At 42.0% G+C, this 18,414-nt stretch overlaps 2 protein-coding genes across 2 annotated transcripts; one reads left to right on the plus strand and one right to left on the minus strand.

Moving 5' to 3' along the window:
- Positions 1–274: 274 nt before the first annotated feature.
- LOC140269139 (annexin A13-like) lies at positions 275–7,955 on the plus strand. The gene is made up of 11 exons (XM_072364163.1): positions 275–402; positions 1,076–1,151; positions 1,722–1,816; positions 1,928–2,098; positions 3,504–3,537; positions 3,836–3,915; positions 4,381–4,449; positions 5,339–5,440; positions 5,596–5,671; positions 5,769–5,881; positions 6,688–7,955. Exons 1-11 carry the CDS (start codon positions 388–390, stop codon positions 6,805–6,807), a joined length of 951 nt encoding a protein of 316 aa, XP_072220264.1. The 5' UTR covers positions 275–387; the 3' UTR covers positions 6,808–7,955.
- Positions 7,956–10,842: 2,887 nt separating this feature from the next.
- Positions 10,843–15,800, minus strand: LOC140269302 (uncharacterized). The gene is made up of 6 exons (XM_072364340.1): positions 14,967–15,800; positions 14,648–14,853; positions 14,176–14,346; positions 13,882–14,034; positions 13,541–13,607; positions 10,843–13,274 (listed from the first exon to the last, which is right to left on the minus strand). Exons 1-6 carry the CDS (start codon positions 15,628–15,630, stop codon positions 11,701–11,703), a joined length of 2,835 nt encoding a protein of 944 aa, XP_072220441.1. The 5' UTR covers positions 15,631–15,800; the 3' UTR covers positions 10,843–11,700.
- Positions 15,801–18,414: the final 2,614 nt, after the last annotated feature.

Below are 18,414 nucleotides of genomic sequence, written 5' to 3' on the forward strand. Positions count from 1 at the left end.
AAGGCTCAGATTATATATATATACTTTTTTTTTTCTTATGTGCTGTTACTTTATAATTAAGCGGGTTTCTTTGTCACATGACTCGGTTATAAACAGGCAACACGGCACCAAACTGCAGTCAGGCTCCAAACATGTGTAAATGTCGCTTCCTCGGTCACATAAAAGAAATAAACCCAAAAATACTTTGACAAATAAACACCAGCTCGTCAGTGCCAACCGCTGTTCACTCTGGTGCCTCCACCTGACCGCGCTCCATCTGCGGTGACGTCACCTCCGCCGCAGCGGACAGGGCTGAGCCCCTGCAGAAGCAGCCCATCCCGCATCCACCACCACACACACCAGGCACCCTCAATCCGTCATCTCACAGCGGGGATAATCGTCACGAACATGGGCAACGTGCAGGTAAGAAAAGCAGATTTTACTCGAACTTCAGCTGCCAAACACACAATCAAAGTGATCATTCCATTTAAAAGCGCCGCTTTAAGGCTGAAAAGTTTTGTAGCATGAAAGTCATAGAAATCAGCAGGGAGGAGAAGCTCACCGAAGTGTCGAGAGAGTGACACAGACAACGTCCAAATGGACTTTATTGTTGTTATTTTCTTCGGGAGATGACTTTTAGAGTGAATTGGCTGCCTGCAGGCCGCCTGGGTCGCCACTGGCGCAGTTAACTCGTGCACAGGGAGTGTGTCCTGACGGGGCCCAGGAGGCAGCAGAGGGGGGAAACGGGACTTCTCAGCAGTCAGATCGATAAGGCCGCATTGTGTTCAGCTCAGAGTGGGTGAGGAGAGGAGACTGTCTGCTGCTCTATGACTCAGCGATCACACACAGGCGGCACCCAGCCCCTGCGGAGGCTTAATGCCAGGATGTAACACACAGATCAAACCCTTTACACAACCTCGCCCTGTAGTCTGGGTTCAGAGCATTACAACCGAAGCTTTATACCAGTGTCGTCATTAGCCAGTGTATGATTAAAGATTTGACTTCCTCACTCCTTGTTACTTTTAGGTTTTAGTGAATAGATGCGCAATTTATCTGGAAAAACATTGATTCTTTTTGCCCATGTCTTGTTCTCTAGCCCACCATTGTCCCATTTGAGGAATTCGATGTCACAGCTGATATAAAAGCTATTCGAAAAGCATGTAAAGGTTTAGGTAAGTACACACAAGTTTATTTTTCTTTGATTTTTCCAGTTGTAACTGTGCATTATGCTCTTTCTCTTCGATGCAAATTCCTGTATTCTTTTAAAGTGGTCTTGAGCAGTAGTTCTCTTTGTTCGTCACATTCACTTAACTCTTGCCTCTGAATCCTTCAGGCATCAAAAAGGCATCCAACTCAAGGGGTGAACAAGTGTTGTGTCGGAACATAACAGACAACTTAGCAAAGACCCAAATTTAAATGATATCTTTAGGCAATTTGTCACAAGCAGCCCAATTTTCTCAGCCCCATGAAAAATACCAAAGATAACACAGTTTGACAGACATATCGGGGTATTTTTGTATCTAAAGGTGATTTCCAAAGAGATGTTAGCTGAAATTCTGAATATCTCTGCATGGTGTGCAGTGTGTCCTAAAAAAGTGGAAAAAAACTTGTCCACTGGACAAGTGGAGGACAAAAGAAGAAGCAGCAAGCCTTAAAAACCATGTTTCTTAAGCCTTTTTGCTGTGATCGAAAAACTCTTAAATCCAATTATTGTGACGATTAATTTCTTTTATGTTTTCCAGGCACAGATGAAGAGACCATTATTCAAATCCTGGCCAATCGCTCTGCAGCGCAGCGTGTGGAAATCAAACAGGCCTACTTTGAAAAGTATGATGACGTGAGTCCCCGCCCACCTGCCTCTCTTTGTGTTCTCCTCCACACACACACACACACACACGCACACACACACACACACCACAGATCCTTTGAGCTCTGTGTTATTTTACAGGAGCTGGAGGAAGTCCTGAAGAAGGAGCTGACAGGTAGTTTCGAGAAAGCCACTGTTGCCATGTTGGACGCTCCTCAAGTCTACTTCGCCAAGGAGCTGAGGAAGGCCATGAAAGGGGCAGGCACGGACGAAGCCGTGCTGGTCGAGATCTTGTGCACCGCCACAAATGAGGTGTGTTGTCTGGCGGTACTGAAGGTTAATCGTGGTGCGTTGTGTCTCTGCTTTGGTTCACTCTGGAGATTTGACTTGACTTCATCTGTCACAATGCAATCTCTTATCTTTGGAAAACCACTGAGGACATTTTCAATCACACGGCTTGGAAATCTTTGTTTACCTTGAGTTAATCTTGTCCCAAAATAAAGCTCTAACACCAGCAAAGTTTCACTAAACTCAGGTTAACACCCTACAGTATTTCTTTTAGACACACAAATGCTTTTATAAAGTTAAGTTAACTGCAAGCACTGGGGCCAGCACATAGTATGAGTTTTATTTAAAAGGGAAGTTTTAAGTTGAATCTTAAAAAGAAGTAGCCTCCTGAACCCAACCTGCAAGTTGATTCCACAAAAGAAGAGCCTCATAGCTGTAAGCTCTGCCTCCCATTCTACTTTCGAAAACTCCAGGCCCCACTGGTTAGTCTGCTCTTCGAGAGTGAAGCGCTCAGTTAAAAAAAGTGTGGTAACGTGAGGTCTTTAAGACATAATAGAGTTTGGTGATCGGGGTGAGGACCTCGGCCATCTGGGAGGAGCTCAGAGTAGAGTTTTAAGTGTGGAGGGGTTCTGGTCATAACGTCAGGGCAGACCCAGGTACATCTCTCAGTTGGCATATAGGATCTCCTCGGTGTCCCTTCAGAAGAGCTGGAGGAGGTGGCTGGGCAGAGAGACGTCTCGGATCTGTGCTCAGACTGTTTCCCCTCTTAAACCGGACAGAAAGGGTAAATGAGATCCTAAAGCTCTCTTACTAAGTTTTCTTCCGCCTTTTGGATCAGCTAAAGACTCTTCTCATCCTGATAAGGTTACATGTATGTGACCTCACTGATTTCAGCATCATGAATACCATGAAAGCCATCTGCTTAGCAGTGGAAATTTATGCCGTGCTGGTTAATGATATTCCCTAATTGAAATATGTATAAGGTGTAAAGTTCTCTGTCCAAACACAGGACCCTGTGGAACTCCATAACTATCACTGGAATGTGGAAGACTCATTATTTACATGAACGAACTAGAGTTTATGTTAACCAGTTTAAAGCGGTTACTTCTATCCCAATGACAGGTTCCAGTCGCTGTAATAAAATGTATCTAAAAGTGATGATGTCACTTTGTGAATGGAATAGCAAGCCTTACGAGAGCATCAAAGCTAGAACACCAGACAAAACTTTAGTCTGTTGAGAAGAGTTTATGAATGCCATGGTTGAGAGCAGTACTGCATTTTGTTGTCAGAATACAGAACAGGTCATATTTGGGCCTTGAAATTTCAGAAGAAAAAGAAACTGAGAGATGAGCATCCTTGTTTCTCAGATGTAATTCTGAGATGATGTAAGATGTTCTCTAATGAGCTCCATTTTCATTTTCCCCCACAGGACATCTTGAGCTACAAGGAGGCATATGTACAGGGTACGTTTTCCTCTTGCTAAATCATAAAAAGCAGCTAACAATCTGTTATTATTTGTTTTCCTGGAAAATGTGGCCTGTTAACCAAACTGTGAAACTCTTCTTATTATTATGTCAGCATGGTTTAATGACTCATTTTCCCTCAGTCTGTAGGACTTGATCCATGTTGAGGTCAAATTTCACTCAGTATAAAATCTATCGTTGTGGGGATTTCCGCATAGTTATTGAAAACCTGTTTGTGAGTTTATGAGAAGACTTTGACGAGCACCAGACTGAATTAATTGTGTATCTTCCCCTGCAGTGCATGAGCATGACCTGGAGACAGATATTGAGGATGATACAAGTGGAGATGTGAGGAACCTGTTGATTTCACTGCTGCAGGTAGAAAACTAATGATTGTTTCCAGTCAGCATGTGCACTTTTAGCATAGTGGCTTGAATCTGGAAGAAAGCTTTCAGGAGGAAGAGAAATTAGCTTTTTTTCCCCCATAATGACTCGCAGAATTGTTATGTGCTCGCCCACTTGGACATTTGTCAAATTGTTTGGCACGTTGAGGCCTTTATGCCATCTCCGGCTCTTTCCCTGCTGCCCCCACCCTTTTCTGCTTCCCCTCTTTTTCCTTCCTCTGAAAAAACAGACAAATAGTGTTACTCATGTTCCACAGCAATGCCATTCCAAGTGGTCTTCAGCTATTTCCCTTTAATGTGGAACAGATGATTGTTATCCCATAAATGTTTTATGTTATTTTGTAATCCAGTCTCTTTGGTTCAGCTTAGTACGATTTTTCCCTCTCTCTCTTGCCCATTTTCCTGAACCTCACATTGTTCTCTCATGTTTCTATTACAGGCGAGCAGAGATGAGGGCTACGAGGTGGATGAGGGTTTAGCCGAACAAGATGCTGCTTCTTTGTTTGAGGTGTGTTCTCCAACAGGGACTGTACTGAATTATGGGCCAATGCAAGTTAATGCTGTTCTACATTTAGTTATGCAAATGTCCACATATTATAATACCATAGCTTGTTTTTAATGGTATGCTGCCGCTTTTATTACAGCATTGTAATATCATCATCTAATGTATCAAATTTCATGTTTTCAGAATGTACTAAATAATAAACAAGCTCAGTGTTAACAACTTTAACGTTAGCATTTAGCTAAAAATAAAACTTTCTTCCTCAGGTAAACCTCAAAGAGCTGCTGTTGTGGCTGTTGCTACTTGTCATAAAGAGACTGCATGGTCACTGTCCAAAATGTAATAACCAAAGGTAGATAGATAAGACATAATTAAAGCTTTAGGACAAGGTTGGCTACGGTAATCTAAATTCACCAATTTATTCTAGTCAAGTTAACAAACATGCTAACGTTTTTGCTTTGTGGTGCACTGATAAAGACACATTAGCATGTTTATTGTCATGCTAACACTAATGCTTCTTGTTAAAATTTGTGAAAATGAGTTTAGTCAACCTCATCCTGAAGCTTTGTAAGTGTACTACCTACTACTGGGTATTCAAAGGTGGAATATTTGATTTTGGTTTATCATCACAGACACACAAATATACCAGAAAAATGCATCCTTTTTAAACACTTCAGAATTTTCCTTAAATCTCTTCCGTTATTCCATTTGTCATCGTAACACAGAGAAAGCACAGTTGTAGCTTGCAACAGTTCACTTGAATTATTACTATTTCTCTGAAAAAGGATGACCAAAAGTGTGAAAATAGACTCTTATTCCCACTCTTCAAATCAAATGCCATACATTTCCAATACTCAAAACTGAAACAAATGTTGTTCCCCCTTGTATTGACCAGGCAGGAGAAGGCAGGTTCGGCACAGATGAGTCAACCTTCACCTACATCCTGACACACAGGAACTACCTGCAGCTTCAGGCCACCTTTAAGGCATATGAGTCGGTATGTCTTGAATAAAGTGTTACAGAGAAAGAAGATATTTTATAGTTTTTATATTGCTGAATTTTAATACGTTTTTTTTGTAATTTCAGATGCTTTTGTTGTTAATATTACTGTTATTAAATGGCTCAATCATGGATTCATTTGTTTTTCCTCAGCTTTCAGGAACAGACATTTTGGACACCATTGACTCTGAGGCCACAGGAACTCTTAAGGACTGCTACATTGCCCTTGGTAAGTAGGAGCATGCTCATGCAAAAGTCCCTTAAATCTCAAATCTGTTAACAGTTCTTTCACTAACACCTGCTGTAATCCTGTGTGTGATTTACAGTGAGGTGTGCTAAGAACCCCCAGCTGTATTTCGCCAGACGTCTCAATGCTGCAATGAAGGGATTGGGCACAGATGAAGACACACTTATTCGCATCATCGTAGGACGCTCTGAGGCAAGTGTGTTTCCAGATCTCAGTGTGTAATTATGCTCTTGAGACGGTATTACAGGCATTATTTTGAAACCACACAGTTGCCAGACTCGGAAACGGTGGAAATGAAGCATTTTTAGAACAACAAAATTCTGAAATATGCTTTTGGACAAATTTGAACAATTACAGTCACAGTCCATACCATTGTAGGTAGATACAGGAAAACCAAAAAATAGCTTGGGTCATGCAGCTTTTTGTCAGTTTTGTGGAATGAGATGGTAATTCTGGATCTTAACCAGAACCAGCAGACCTTCGCGGTCCATCATCTTAGGTATGTACCGGTCCTGTGGTCAGTGGTCAAAAAAGTTGAGTTTACCAGAAACAGAGACCTTTTATGTACACATTAAATCATATTAAATTGTCAACATCATGTGTAAATGCGTCATAACATGGACACAATTACAGTTTTTATTAGCCAATGGCTTTTTATTTTAGTACACAGAAGAGTCTGATTTAAAAACAGGGCTTTTTAAGATGTGTGTTTTTGACTTGTGATTGACTAATCCCGTGCAGATTTCCGTAAAATCGAATAAGCAATATTTGTTAGTGTAAGTTCAACTGCTTTTTTTACAAAATCCTTGAGAAAACAATAGAAATAAATAATAAGAACATTTTTCTTTCTTGACCTGCGGCTTTGTAAATCTGATTTTACAAAGAGACGAAACAGTCAAACAAGAGCTTAGTTATCAGCAGGTAAAATAGTCCTTTTATGAATGTCAACTTCAAGACAAAATTCAAGAGGGTTTACAGTTCATCTTGTCAACCCACAGATTGACTTGGAGACGGTGAAGGACATGTACCTGGAGAAGTACGATGTCACTCTGAAAGAGGCCCTGGACTCTGAGTGTGGCGGAGACTTTAAGCGCCTTCTCATTGAGATCCTGCACTGAAACCTTTTTACCGTTCTCTCACTGGCCCGACTTAACCATGACACTACATGACCCGGTCATTCCTCTGTACTTACCCTTCTCACAGGGGTCACCCATTCACTCTTGCCTTTCTCACTCTCAGAGACAGTCAGCTCTCTTTGCAGCACGGACCAAAAAACCAACCTAATATTTTACAGTTCGGTGTTTGACATGTGGTAAACTTGCAGTTTTTTAACACATACTTTTTGTCAAGAACATGATCTCGGTGAAACGTCTTTACACTTTTAGTCCGTCTTGCAGTGGAAGTGCATTGAGTATTTGTTGTCATTTTAACAACCGTATGGTAGCTTTACAGAACTATTACGGAGCTTGTGCATCATGACATCATGACATCATGACATCGTGCTTACGTCTTATCCAAAGAGATATTAGTCAACTCCTTTTAGTCTTTTGGTTTTTCGGTAAAAGACACCATTTTAGGCTTATTTAACACCTCGAAACATAAAGCGTGTAAAGCTTTCTCTCATCTGTCGTCCGCTTACTTCACTGCTAGCCTCAAACAAATCCCTCATAGAATAGAATTTTGCACAATTTACTTTCTGCTGCAACACATAAGTGCCGAATTATCATTTACAATCCTCTATATATAAATACCTTAAAATAATTTATTATATATGACAGTAGTACAACCTTTTTTATCAAAGGCTCACATGTTTTAAGAATTCACTTCTGGCTTTATGTAGTCAGAACCCTTTGTGCTAATAGGGGGGTTTAATTTTCCTTTTTTTCCCCAATTATAGCTCACAAGCTGCCTTTCCCTCACATTTGGAGACACCGTTTGGTCATTTCCTGTTGTTTTTCAGTGACTGTATTGTAATATTATGTAATTGTTTGTTACTGAAATTGTAATCCCTGAAGTGCAATCAATGAAAATAGTCACACTGTGTGTAGTCAGATATTTAAGCCCTGACTAACTTATTTCAAACTAAAATGAATAGTAATTAATATAATATACTATTATATTGTCACATAGCAACTCTGTCAGCAGATGCATTTAAAACCAGATGTAACTGTTAACATGTTGTAAGGACATTTGCTATCTTTACAATTACACACTATATATGAAGTGTTAATAAATTTTAACTCCACCAGAATTGATTCATGGCATATTTCTTCCTCTAGAGGGCAGTGTTGTGCCATTTGTCTGTGCTACATTTGAGAAAAATGGAAAGGTTTGATCAAATCATGGCTTTTAAATGATATGTGGTTGAATATTTTCGAACATGTATAGCCCAGCCCAGAATATTATTATGTAATTTACCACACTGTAAGTATTATGAACATTTCAAATTGTACATGTCGGGATTTCCTTAGATTGTTACCGTTCTATATTATTTGTGTTTGTGGCCTATAATTCAAGGCTACCTACTGGCTGGTTTCTATAATATTTACCCGAAATCAGTTACTCCAGAGCACAAAAACTGTGGAACTGTGGATAAGTTCAAAGTGGATACCGGGGAAGAAAAGTTCAAAACAAGTGTGAACAGCTTCCAGATGTGCAGACACATGATCGGTTGATTTCTCACCTTCTTTGCATCGGTTGGGCTTCTTTCTCAAGACTTCTCACGGGTTCTTTAATGATCCATGTTCGTGTCATTGTCAAGGCTCTGGGTGCACCTGCTCTCTGCACATACACCTCTCTACTTCCTGTATATGTGCACCTTATGGAGCACAATTCACCAGCCACCTCATAACGCAATCAAAGTCTGGCAGCCCATCTATTTGTCTGGCTGAAATGCGTCTGTTCACCACACGTGCCTCCTATTAAATGTGTGGAGGTTTCGATTTTATGCATTTATGGACACAAGCTCGATGTGCATAACTGTCACTGTAAAAAGAAATAAGGGACTTTCAGTAACTGATGGGGCAGGGGAAGCAAAACAATACTAAAGAACAAACTAAACATCTTTTACAGAAATAACATCCCTACAAATATAGTTCATACCCAGTTGAAACATACATATGCTTTTTTTTCCTCCATCTGTACTCTATTACCCACAGTACTAATGTGCTTGGCCCAATGCTCATACCAGACAGAGCCCCACCGTCTATACTTTGGGGCTCTGACCTTTTTCCCTTAAATATTTTTCCCTCTCAGACTACTATAACTCATCCAGCCAGTCACCCACTACCCTGGAGGACGGTTCAGTTTGTCACATGACATGCTGTCTTTCTGTTATGTTGTTCGACTCATTTCTGGTTATTGTCTTTGGCCTCCCATCTTTGATTTTGACAAAAGTCGTGCATGCTTTGTAGAAATAGTTCATGACCCATGTTGCATATGTTTTATCCACGGTGACACTTTGGTCAATTAATGCTGAGCGAGAGAAACGAGGACCTCGAGGCTCAGAACCTACATAACAATGTTACTAATCCCTGAAGAGTTGTGATTTATTAACTAATCTACAGCACACACTAACCTGGAAGTTATGACTTCAAAGAAACCAAATAATGACATCGAGTGGTCTGCTGGTTTTCATATAACATGCCCAGGATCAGAGTTTGCTTTTTGAACTCGTGCCAAAGCGGTGCAGAACTCAGAGACTGACTGGTGGAAAGAAGAAGGAAGGCCATTAGCAAGTTATCTGCCCTGCTAATATAATTCAAACTGTTCAAATTCATGATAAAGGACCTCTTTTCTTTGATGAGTAATGGGAAACACCTGCTGGCTTCTACTAACAGCAAACATTTTTGTTAGTCTCCACATCTCTGTGAGACCTGATATGACTATTAGATTTCAAATTTATCTTAAATATATTGAAGAAAAGCTGTGGATATTTACTGGATAATAACTGTACTAACTCTGCTAAAGCAATTTTAACAAGCAGCTATCCCTGCTTCTCCTCTTGAGAGTGCTCTCAGTTTGGAAAATCAGAGTCAAATCCTTACAGGTAAACCAAGCTAAATGCTCATTTTTACACAATCCCATGTGGCAACATGAATCATGTCTGTGGATCCAGTCCATGGAAATGTTTGATGCTGAAGTGAGGAGGCATAAAAAATGTGCTCCTCTCATGGCCACCTTCTGAATATTGCTTTTAGTTTAGCTCGCTCCTCAGGAAACCGTATTCTCAAACAGGCTCAAGCGATGCAGCAGTAATCCTTCGGCATATGTTAATCTTAACCAACATTAGCCACCATGAGCTTTGTCATACGAAGCCAATGTGAAGCTATAGTCTGAAACTAGAAACCCTAGCTTTGTCTTGTAACCTTCACTTTTAAATAAAAACTATATGAATTAGTGCATTCCATGCTACACGAAGCAGAGTCCATACACGGTTGCACTGCAGTAAAAAAATCTGGAAAAACAAAACTTTTATTGGGTTTACAGGAAAAAAAAAACTTCAAATATACACTTTATTGTAGATTACTTTGGATTAACACTACCTAGGTGCTAAAGCTTTAATATTTAAATAAGTAGTTTAATTGCTACAAGACCTTAGTGACTCTTGAAGTCTATATGTGCAAGGTGGTCATTAAACAAGGCATGCAGAAGATATTCACAAAAGAAAATGGTGGCTAACATGAAACATATGCTCTTAAAAAACACACTTATGAATGCAAACCAGCCCCAGCAGAAAATGCTGTAGTCACAACTGGAATGATCTGAATGTCCTTTGGCTTCAGCAGAGTAACTGAATTATATAAACAAACGGTGGACAAATGAGAAACATGACATTTTAAACACCATGAAAAGCAGAAAGCTCAAGCATGAAAAATTATTTCCGTAAAGATGCAGTTAAATAGTAGCTTTTTAGAGCCATTAATGTACTTGTGTAGAAAGGATGACTTGGTACTGATTTTTAACCATTAAAATATGACTGATGTGTAATCTTTCAAATATTTGAAATACTCCACAGTTGATTTAAAATGGCTGTCAGAGTGAAATAAAATTGAAAATCAAGCAGAAATAAGCAGACGGTTACCATTGTTAAGGTGTGTTCACAGGAGGATGAACTTCCAGAAATTTATGAGTGCTGGTAATATCTTCTGCTGCTATACCAACAACTACTCTACTGCAATAGTGTCTTGATTGGCAGCCATCAAAGAAGCACTTGATGCAGGGCTTATCTTCTGAAATCAAACTTTTGAAAATGCTAGAGAAAAAACCCCAACAACTCAGTCAGGAGCTTTTAAAAGTTGTGAACACAACTATATATTTCCCAGTTAAATATAAAGTTGCAGTCTGGAGACAGCTTTACTTATCAGAGTCATTGGGAGTAGAAGGAGCCATATTGGTGCTTTTTTACTAGCTTTTGGACAGAATTAACAAACCGGACATTTGGTGATCTTGGTGGTCTTAAAGATGCTGGTGTATATATTTTGTTACTTATGGAAAAGTCAGTTTAGCCGTTTCTTTCTTTCTTTTGCATCCGGAACCAAGGCAGTGACATTAGATCATTACATAAAAGGCTTAATATCTGGTCTTCTGAACTTAAGAACACATACTGATCAGCTACAACATTAAAACCGAGATCCAAAAATGTTGGTGACCCATTGAGGCACAGGACCTTTGGGATGACCCACGGTGTATGGTGCCAGAACTTTGGCAGTAGACTGTTTGGGATGAAGTTGGCTCTACTATTGTTTTCCTTGAGCCGTTCCTGAACAGTTTTTTTTTTTTTGCAGAGTGGTGAGGTACACTATCCTTCGAGGGAAGCTTTCCCTGATTAGGAATGTTGTAATAATACTTAAGCTGGCAGCGCAAGCTAAGATAACATCCTTATGAATGCCAAAGACCCAAGGTCTCCCAGCTGAGATCTGTATGGTAATGACACGATCATTTTCAGTGGCTTTTAATGTTGTGGCTGGCTCTATAAAGAAGCAGCATAGCAAAGTTTTGTCTTCCTCTCATCATGCTGCCACCCAGAGGACGGACACCCCACTTCCTGTTTGATGGCTAATGTGGTTGACCCGTCCACGCACACAGTCCAGTAAGAAAAAAACAGCTGTACCATTATGAACCTGAAAGGATGCCCGAAGACTCACGCTGGCCCACTGGCTGCCTTCGGGCATTTGGCCAGCCACCTGCTGGGCTAACTGGACTGGCCGCTGCCCCTCTACCTCACCACCCACTCCTGACCCCTCAGAATAACTTCGCCTGAGCAGAGTCACCTTGACCAAATTGCAGGAGTGAATGAGTTTGAGGTCCAGAGTTACACTGGCTGTGCCACTCTCCCTGAAGACAAAATCCCGTCTCTGATCTGTAGATCCCTTCCCCAGAAGCCCCATCTGGGACACCTTTGGACTGATCTGGTGGAAGAACAAAGGCTTGTTTCGAACTGCTCCTGAGGGAAGGCCGTTGTTGGATACGGAGGCAGACAGAGAGGAGGAAATGGCAGCTGGGACCCAAAACAAACTCAGAAGACTGATGCCTGTGTCGTCACCGAAGAAGCGAACGTTGCACTGAGCAGGAGAGAGTATCTCAAAGCCAATGGTGTCCCCAGGGCTGATATTAGCAGCTCCAGCCAGAGAAATAGACGTGTCCCGGTAGTGGACGCCTGGTTTGAATACACGGAACAACTCCGTTGCAGTTCCATTATGGTTTAGATATGCCAGAAGCTGGAAGCCCTCAGTGACACACGCTTGGCCCATAGAATACAACGCCTGCTGGAACACAAAACGCACCGTGCCGCTCTCTGCAAAACGGATCCCACGACCGTCATGGGTCAGCCCCACTACGTAAGGGTCAGAGGTGGAGGTGGTCCGGAAGACTGGGCGATAGTTTGTGTGGTAATGTGCAGAAACCATCGCCTGTGCTGTCATGGCAACAGCCCCCGTGTCATGAGAAAGCCAGAGGAGGCTGAGTGGAGGTGCAGAGGGGTCGTACAGCTGCAGACCTTCACCGCTTTGATTACAGTGTTGGCTGGCGCTCCGGAGGAGGAGGGATATGATGTGACCTGGGGACACCTCTGCTACCCCACTGATGCTGACACTTTGGAGGGACCTCCGCTCCCGCTGCTCCACCCGCACGCCACTCAGGTCGCGGCCTTCTGAGCCGTCTGTGTTGTTAATACGCAGACAGACTTGGATGAAGCTGCGGCAGCCGTGACTCACTGCCAGATCTTCATCCAGCCACACCAGACCGTGCTGCCTCACTACCAGCTGCCCATCCTCAGCTGAAACCAGACCCGCACTGCCTCTTCCTTGGATGTGAAGTTGCACGCTGGAGAAAGCATGAGTCAAGGCACGGCCTTTTGCACCCTGTAGACTCACGTCACCGGACCATGACAGAGACAACGCGCTGTCGCCAGCAGCAGGACCAGAGCAGATGGCGTCTGTGATAAAGGTGCAAGGGGAAATCCCAGGTTCCCCATCACACTCGTTGCAGGCCTGACACTCGTCCATGTCAGAGTTGAAGAAGTAGCCATGGCTACACATTCCAGAGTTGGCGTCTCGTATGGTCATACCTTGGCACCTGAATCCACCTGGTGAGACCAAACAAGGGAAACAAGATTAGCAGCTATCCCTGCTTCTCCTCTTGAGAGTCCTCTCAGTTTGGAAACTCAGAGTCAAATCCTTACAGGTAAACCAAGCTAAATGCTTGTTTTACAAAGACTAAACTAATTTATAGTCTAAAATTAAAATAACGACTAACATCAGTTGTTGAAGAAGGCAAAAAGAGAGAAAAACATACAAATACAATCTTAATTACACAACAATATTTTAACGATTACAAAGTAAGTCATAGTACCTGGAGTATTGAGACACTTCTGCTGATCGCCACACAAATCGGCTATTTCGAGACATTCATCTCTATCCTGTAATGATGACCAAACTGTCACTTTTAGTCACTTGCTGAAATGAGAAGACAATGGACCTGCAAGCTGCCTCCTTCCAAAGTCATTAAATCACCAACTTTTCCTCTTATTTGTTTAGTAATCAAACAGCTTTATTTAAAAAAATACATTTGGTATTGCTCACCACAGAACAAGGCTTGTTTTTTTCTCTGGGGCATTAGGCTGTCAAAATAAAATGTTGTCCCCCACTGTAAGTGCTAACAAAAACATAATTCAAAATTTTTTAAATGCTAACCTGGCAGATCCTGTCTGTATGGACTGAACATTGGGCCACAAGGAAGAAACCCGGAGGACAGATGGTGCATTTTTCACAGCGAGGATGACCGCTGCGGTAGCTGCAGTACTCCTCAGGTCCACAGCTGCCACAGGCCTGCTGGGGCCGACCCACCTGATGGCAGCAAACATCATGGTACTAAGAGATATACTGAAGAGTAGTAACCATGTACTGTTACAGATACTGTACTCACCTGTCTGACTGTCAGATGTAAGAGTTTTTTTACAAGTTATTTGAAGTAAACTTGCAGCTCACCTCCATGATGCTGGCTTCCACGTCCACTTTATGCAAAGAAAGCGCCTGTTGTGTTTGGTGGGCTCCAACCTTCCCACTCAATGTTTCCATGTGACTGTCCAGGTCCCCCTGTAGGTTCTGGAAAGATGTCTGTTTGATACTGTCCATCAGTACGTTGTACTGGGCTTTTACCTGGAATTAAGGGGAGGGGGAGGGGAATACAATTTAAACAGTTCCAGCATAATCATGCAATTTAAATTACATTGCATATAAATTGAAGTAAAAAATGTTTGGTTATTATGTGCCTTCTTTCATCTTGATTGTGGTATTTCACAGTACATCCTCTCCCTCTGATCCACACATGGATTTGGTCTTATGCAGGAAGTTCAGTAGTAATCAAAATAACACTTTTCTAGATTAGGGGCTTATACTGCTCAGTAACTAAATAGCCAGTTATTAAGATCCTCCTCATCATCAATCACAACAGCCATACTTGCTCCATCTGCTCATACATCCTCCTCTGCTGCTCCAGTATTTCCCTCTGCTGGCTGACCAGCGTCCCCTGCTGCTCACTGAGGAGCCTCTGCAGCTCCTTGACCTCGTTTTGCTGGTCCTGGAGGGCCTCAACCAGCCTCTCCTGGCTCTTGGAGAGCTGCAGTTGCAGGACAAGAGCATCTTCTGAGGGAACCTCATTTGAGCCTAAGGCAAAGACAGAAAACTATTGCTGAGATTAAGTGTCTGTTTCACACTGGTAAAGCTTTATTTGAGCTCTCTTTGAGATAAACGTCCATGACCCGCAGAGTGACACTGACCTGGCTTCATGTCACATGTCAGCTGTATCCAAGCTCCACGATCCGAGCTTGAGTCCGGGAGCTCACCCAGAAACTGTGCAGCTCTGTCCGTCACGTGAACAGGTGAAGAGTTCTCTCTCCCCTCGTCTCCTGCATGCGCACTGCAACCGTCTCCGACGCATGGTGTCTGCTTCTGGCGCATTCGCGAGGGCAGTTTACATCCAATCCCCTTGCAGTCCCGCGTTGCACTATCATCACTCGTGGGGCGATGAGAGACGGTGGTCGGACAACTGCCACCGGCGCAGCCTGGATGAAACACCTCCGCCGTTATGGTCCTCGGGTTCGTCCTCCTGGTGCCATCCGTGCCAGCGAGCTGCGTAAAGCCTCCATGCTGAGGCTGGGTGATGGTGAATGACGAAAGAGGTGCGCTCGGAGCGCGGTGCTGGCTAAAATGAGGATCCTGCTGATAACTCGGATAAACATGTTCCGTCCTGGATTGAGCGGAGTGGTGTGGCTGCCGTCGGGACGTGGATGTTTCCGCGCGCCCCTGGCAGTGCGCTCCAACGCACGATCTGCTCCAGTTCTGTCCAGAAAAACAGCGCGGCCCCCGACACACCTCTGAGACGCTCACCGTGGTGGGCATAGTGATGACAAAGAGTAACAAAAATGCAGAAATAGTCGCCATGTTGCAGTCCAAAGCAGTTCAAATGTAAACAGGCCACAAAAAGATGGTCCCTCAGTTTTGTGGACCCTGTTTGATCGTCATATTAGCCACCGTGTATGTACCTGCAACTCATCTTGACTGCACAGCTCCTCAGCTTGCTTCCACGCGCCTCTCTGCCCCCTTTGAGGATAGCTACGTCTCGCACACATGTGGCGCTCACTGCTTCTAATTGGCAACAGGTTTTGCTCCTAGTCTTGAATTAACCCATAGCTTTCCCGGACATACCACTCTGCGGAGTCACCGTTCCTACTGAAGGGGTGCATGTGGGGATATTTAGACGCTATTTATACTCTCACACCTGGAAGGTAGGTCAGGAGCAGTTTTTGTATGTAGTGTCTGGGAGTTCATGGATAACGCAACATTGACCAGTGAAAATTTCAAGAACTTATTTTATAGTTCTTCAGATGTAACCTCTTTCTTTCTGTGGAAAAAACAATTCTCTCTCTTTTTTTATTTAGATGACAGGACCAGCCCTTTCTGAATGAAAAACTCCCCAAACTTTAAATGGCACCAAGGCTTTCATCTTCTCTCCAGATCTGAAGTAGAGTGCTTTTAGACTTCTAAAACACAACCTTCTTATACTGGCATGTCAAATACAAAGAGCCTCTCCTGTAAAATGTAAACTTTATTTCGGTTTATTGCCACTCTCATTTCCCCTCCCTGACCCCACATGGCTTTGATTAGAGCTTTAAACCACATTAGAGGCACTTAAATGTTTCATTTTCTTCTCTTTTTTTAATGGCAGAATGGCATTTCATTTACACACTCACTCACACTGAATATGCGTAAGCTGGTGTGTCCTCTAAAGTGCAACTACTACAGTAATTACAATTCACTAAGAAGTGCTTCTAAAAAGCCACATAAGTATACTGAGATGGAAAATTCGGGCTTTCTTTAAAGACTTTCAGCTGAATTTGCAGTTTTATTGCACACAAACGCACGCACAACACGCCATATCAGGGGTGCTCTGAGGCCACACATGAGTCTGGATTTGGTCATTCATATCAGTAGATAAAGGAACTAAAAGTCAGAGATACATGAGGGTATCCAACAGCTACAGTTTTTACATTATTTGTTTTCACACATTTCTTGTCAGTCAGTCTGAACTGTTAATAGCCAGAGTCATCTTGTACTGTCTGCTAATCGCTTATATATAGCTCTCTTCTATGCAGGTTTCACACGTCCATTTTATCTGTACACTTGATTTTTTTGTATTCATTACTAACTTTGTTCTATTTATGTAAGTTTAACAGTCGTGTTTCTCAAGTGGTTATGTTTGGTGTTGGTTTTATCTGGACCTTCAGTTGATCCATCTACTGCTTACTGAAGCCTCATCAGAAATGGTCTCTATGGAAGGGTGACTGTCAAGAAGCCATTCTTAAGGAGGGGAGTTGGAGAGAAAAGGCTGAGCTATGTCAAATGATACAAGAAGTGGACTGAAAGTCAGTGCCTCCTTATGGAGGGATGGATCCTCCTCATCTTGACAAAGAATGGAACACAAGGCAGCCAACATCCAAAGAAGACCTTTGAATGTCCCTCAAGAAGCCTGGTTAATTATTTCTTTTGGTTCTGTTTTTCACTAAGGATACATTGTAACATCTGGTTGGGCGGAAAGGATTAAAAAGATAAGCATCAGTTTCATCTTGTCACAACTACTTCACATCAGGCAAAAGCTATACAGCTAGTGTCCTCACGTGAAAACAACAAATATTTTCTCTATGGATCTTTTCAGATAGGTTCTGTGTAGACACTGGTGTTAGAAATTTGGTTAATGTAATAAATTACATGTGTGTGTTGTTTTTTTTCTGTGATGTCATCTCTAAATGGGTCTCCCTTTGTTGCAAGTAATATTCTTTTATATTCCCTGCAGACATTTTTTATTTCACTGCATGGCATCTTTTGGAGAAACTCCCATTTTTCAAATGATAAATAGCATATCCTGAACATCCTTAATCTGCATTACCTCAAGTCACATGCATTTAAAGGTTCTGCCACACAGGTGTCTTCAGTTATGCTGATTGAAATCAACTTATTTATGTAAGGCTAATTTAATTGCACAAGTGCTTCACATTAGAGAAGGAGGCAATATAAACATAAACATATCAATTGGGTTTAAGAATAAAGAAAACATAATCAGATTGCAGAAACTGAATTAGGCTAACGTACTCCAGATGATCTGAGAGGTCTGTGTGGATCTTACCAGATCAGAGCAACCATATCTGTCAATTGTTCATGCCCTTAAATACAACTCATAATTCCATCCTGTAAAATAATGGACACAAAAAGTAAAGGAAACACACCTCAAATAAGCATTTCCACATATGAGCTGACATCATTGTTGAGTCTAACATGAGTTTAACAAGCCACAAGGTCCAACTAAGGACAAACCGGGTGTTGGAACGGATCAGCTAAATGCTGCATGGATGCTCCATGAGCCCTGATGAGGCGTAGAATCAAGTCCAACATATATTCCGTCAGTTTCATGACATAAAGTTTCTGCAATATTTTTCTCACCTTTTGGTTGGGTTTAGACACAAATATTACTCTGGTACAATTTAAAAATGCTATTGTCGTTTGAGCTAAAATACATTCTTTTTACAAGGTGATCATCACCTACATCAACCCCATTTTAAAGGCTACCATGCTTGCATGTAAACACAATTTCCTGGTTAGCTTTTTGCTGTAACATCACTTGGTTAGGACTCAAAACTCATTGGGTTAGGGTTATGAATGGATCATGGTTAA

The sequence above is a fragment of the Leuresthes tenuis genome, unplaced genomic scaffold (assembly GCF_036924035.1).
Source record: "Leuresthes tenuis unplaced genomic scaffold, fLeuTen1.0.hap1 SCAF_14, whole genome shotgun sequence".
Taxonomy (NCBI): domain Eukaryota; kingdom Metazoa; phylum Chordata; class Actinopteri; order Atheriniformes; family Atherinopsidae; genus Leuresthes; species Leuresthes tenuis.

Excerpts from the sequence above, each read along its gene's own strand:
- LOC140269139 (XM_072364163.1), top strand. Across the intron at positions 1,817-1,927 it reads ACTTTGAAAAGTATGATGAC|GAGCTGGAGGAAGTCCTGAA; the intron begins GTGAGTCCCCGC and ends GTTATTTTACAG. Across the intron at positions 5,672-5,768 it reads GGACTGCTACATTGCCCTTG|TGAGGTGTGCTAAGAACCCC; the intron begins GTAAGTAGGAGC and ends TGTGATTTACAG.
- LOC140269302 (XM_072364340.1), bottom strand. The coding sequence starts at position 15,630 with ATGGCGACTATTTCTGCATTTTTGTTACTCTTTGTCATCACTATGCCC. Across the intron at positions 14,347-14,647 it reads TGTATGAGCAGATGGAGCAA|GTAAAAGCCCAGTACAACGT; the intron begins GTATGGCTGTTG and ends CCTTAATTCCAG. Across the intron at positions 14,035-14,175 it reads TGGAAGCCAGCATCATGGAG|GTGGGTCGGCCCCAGCAGGC; the intron begins GTGAGCTGCAAG and ends TGCTGCCATCAG.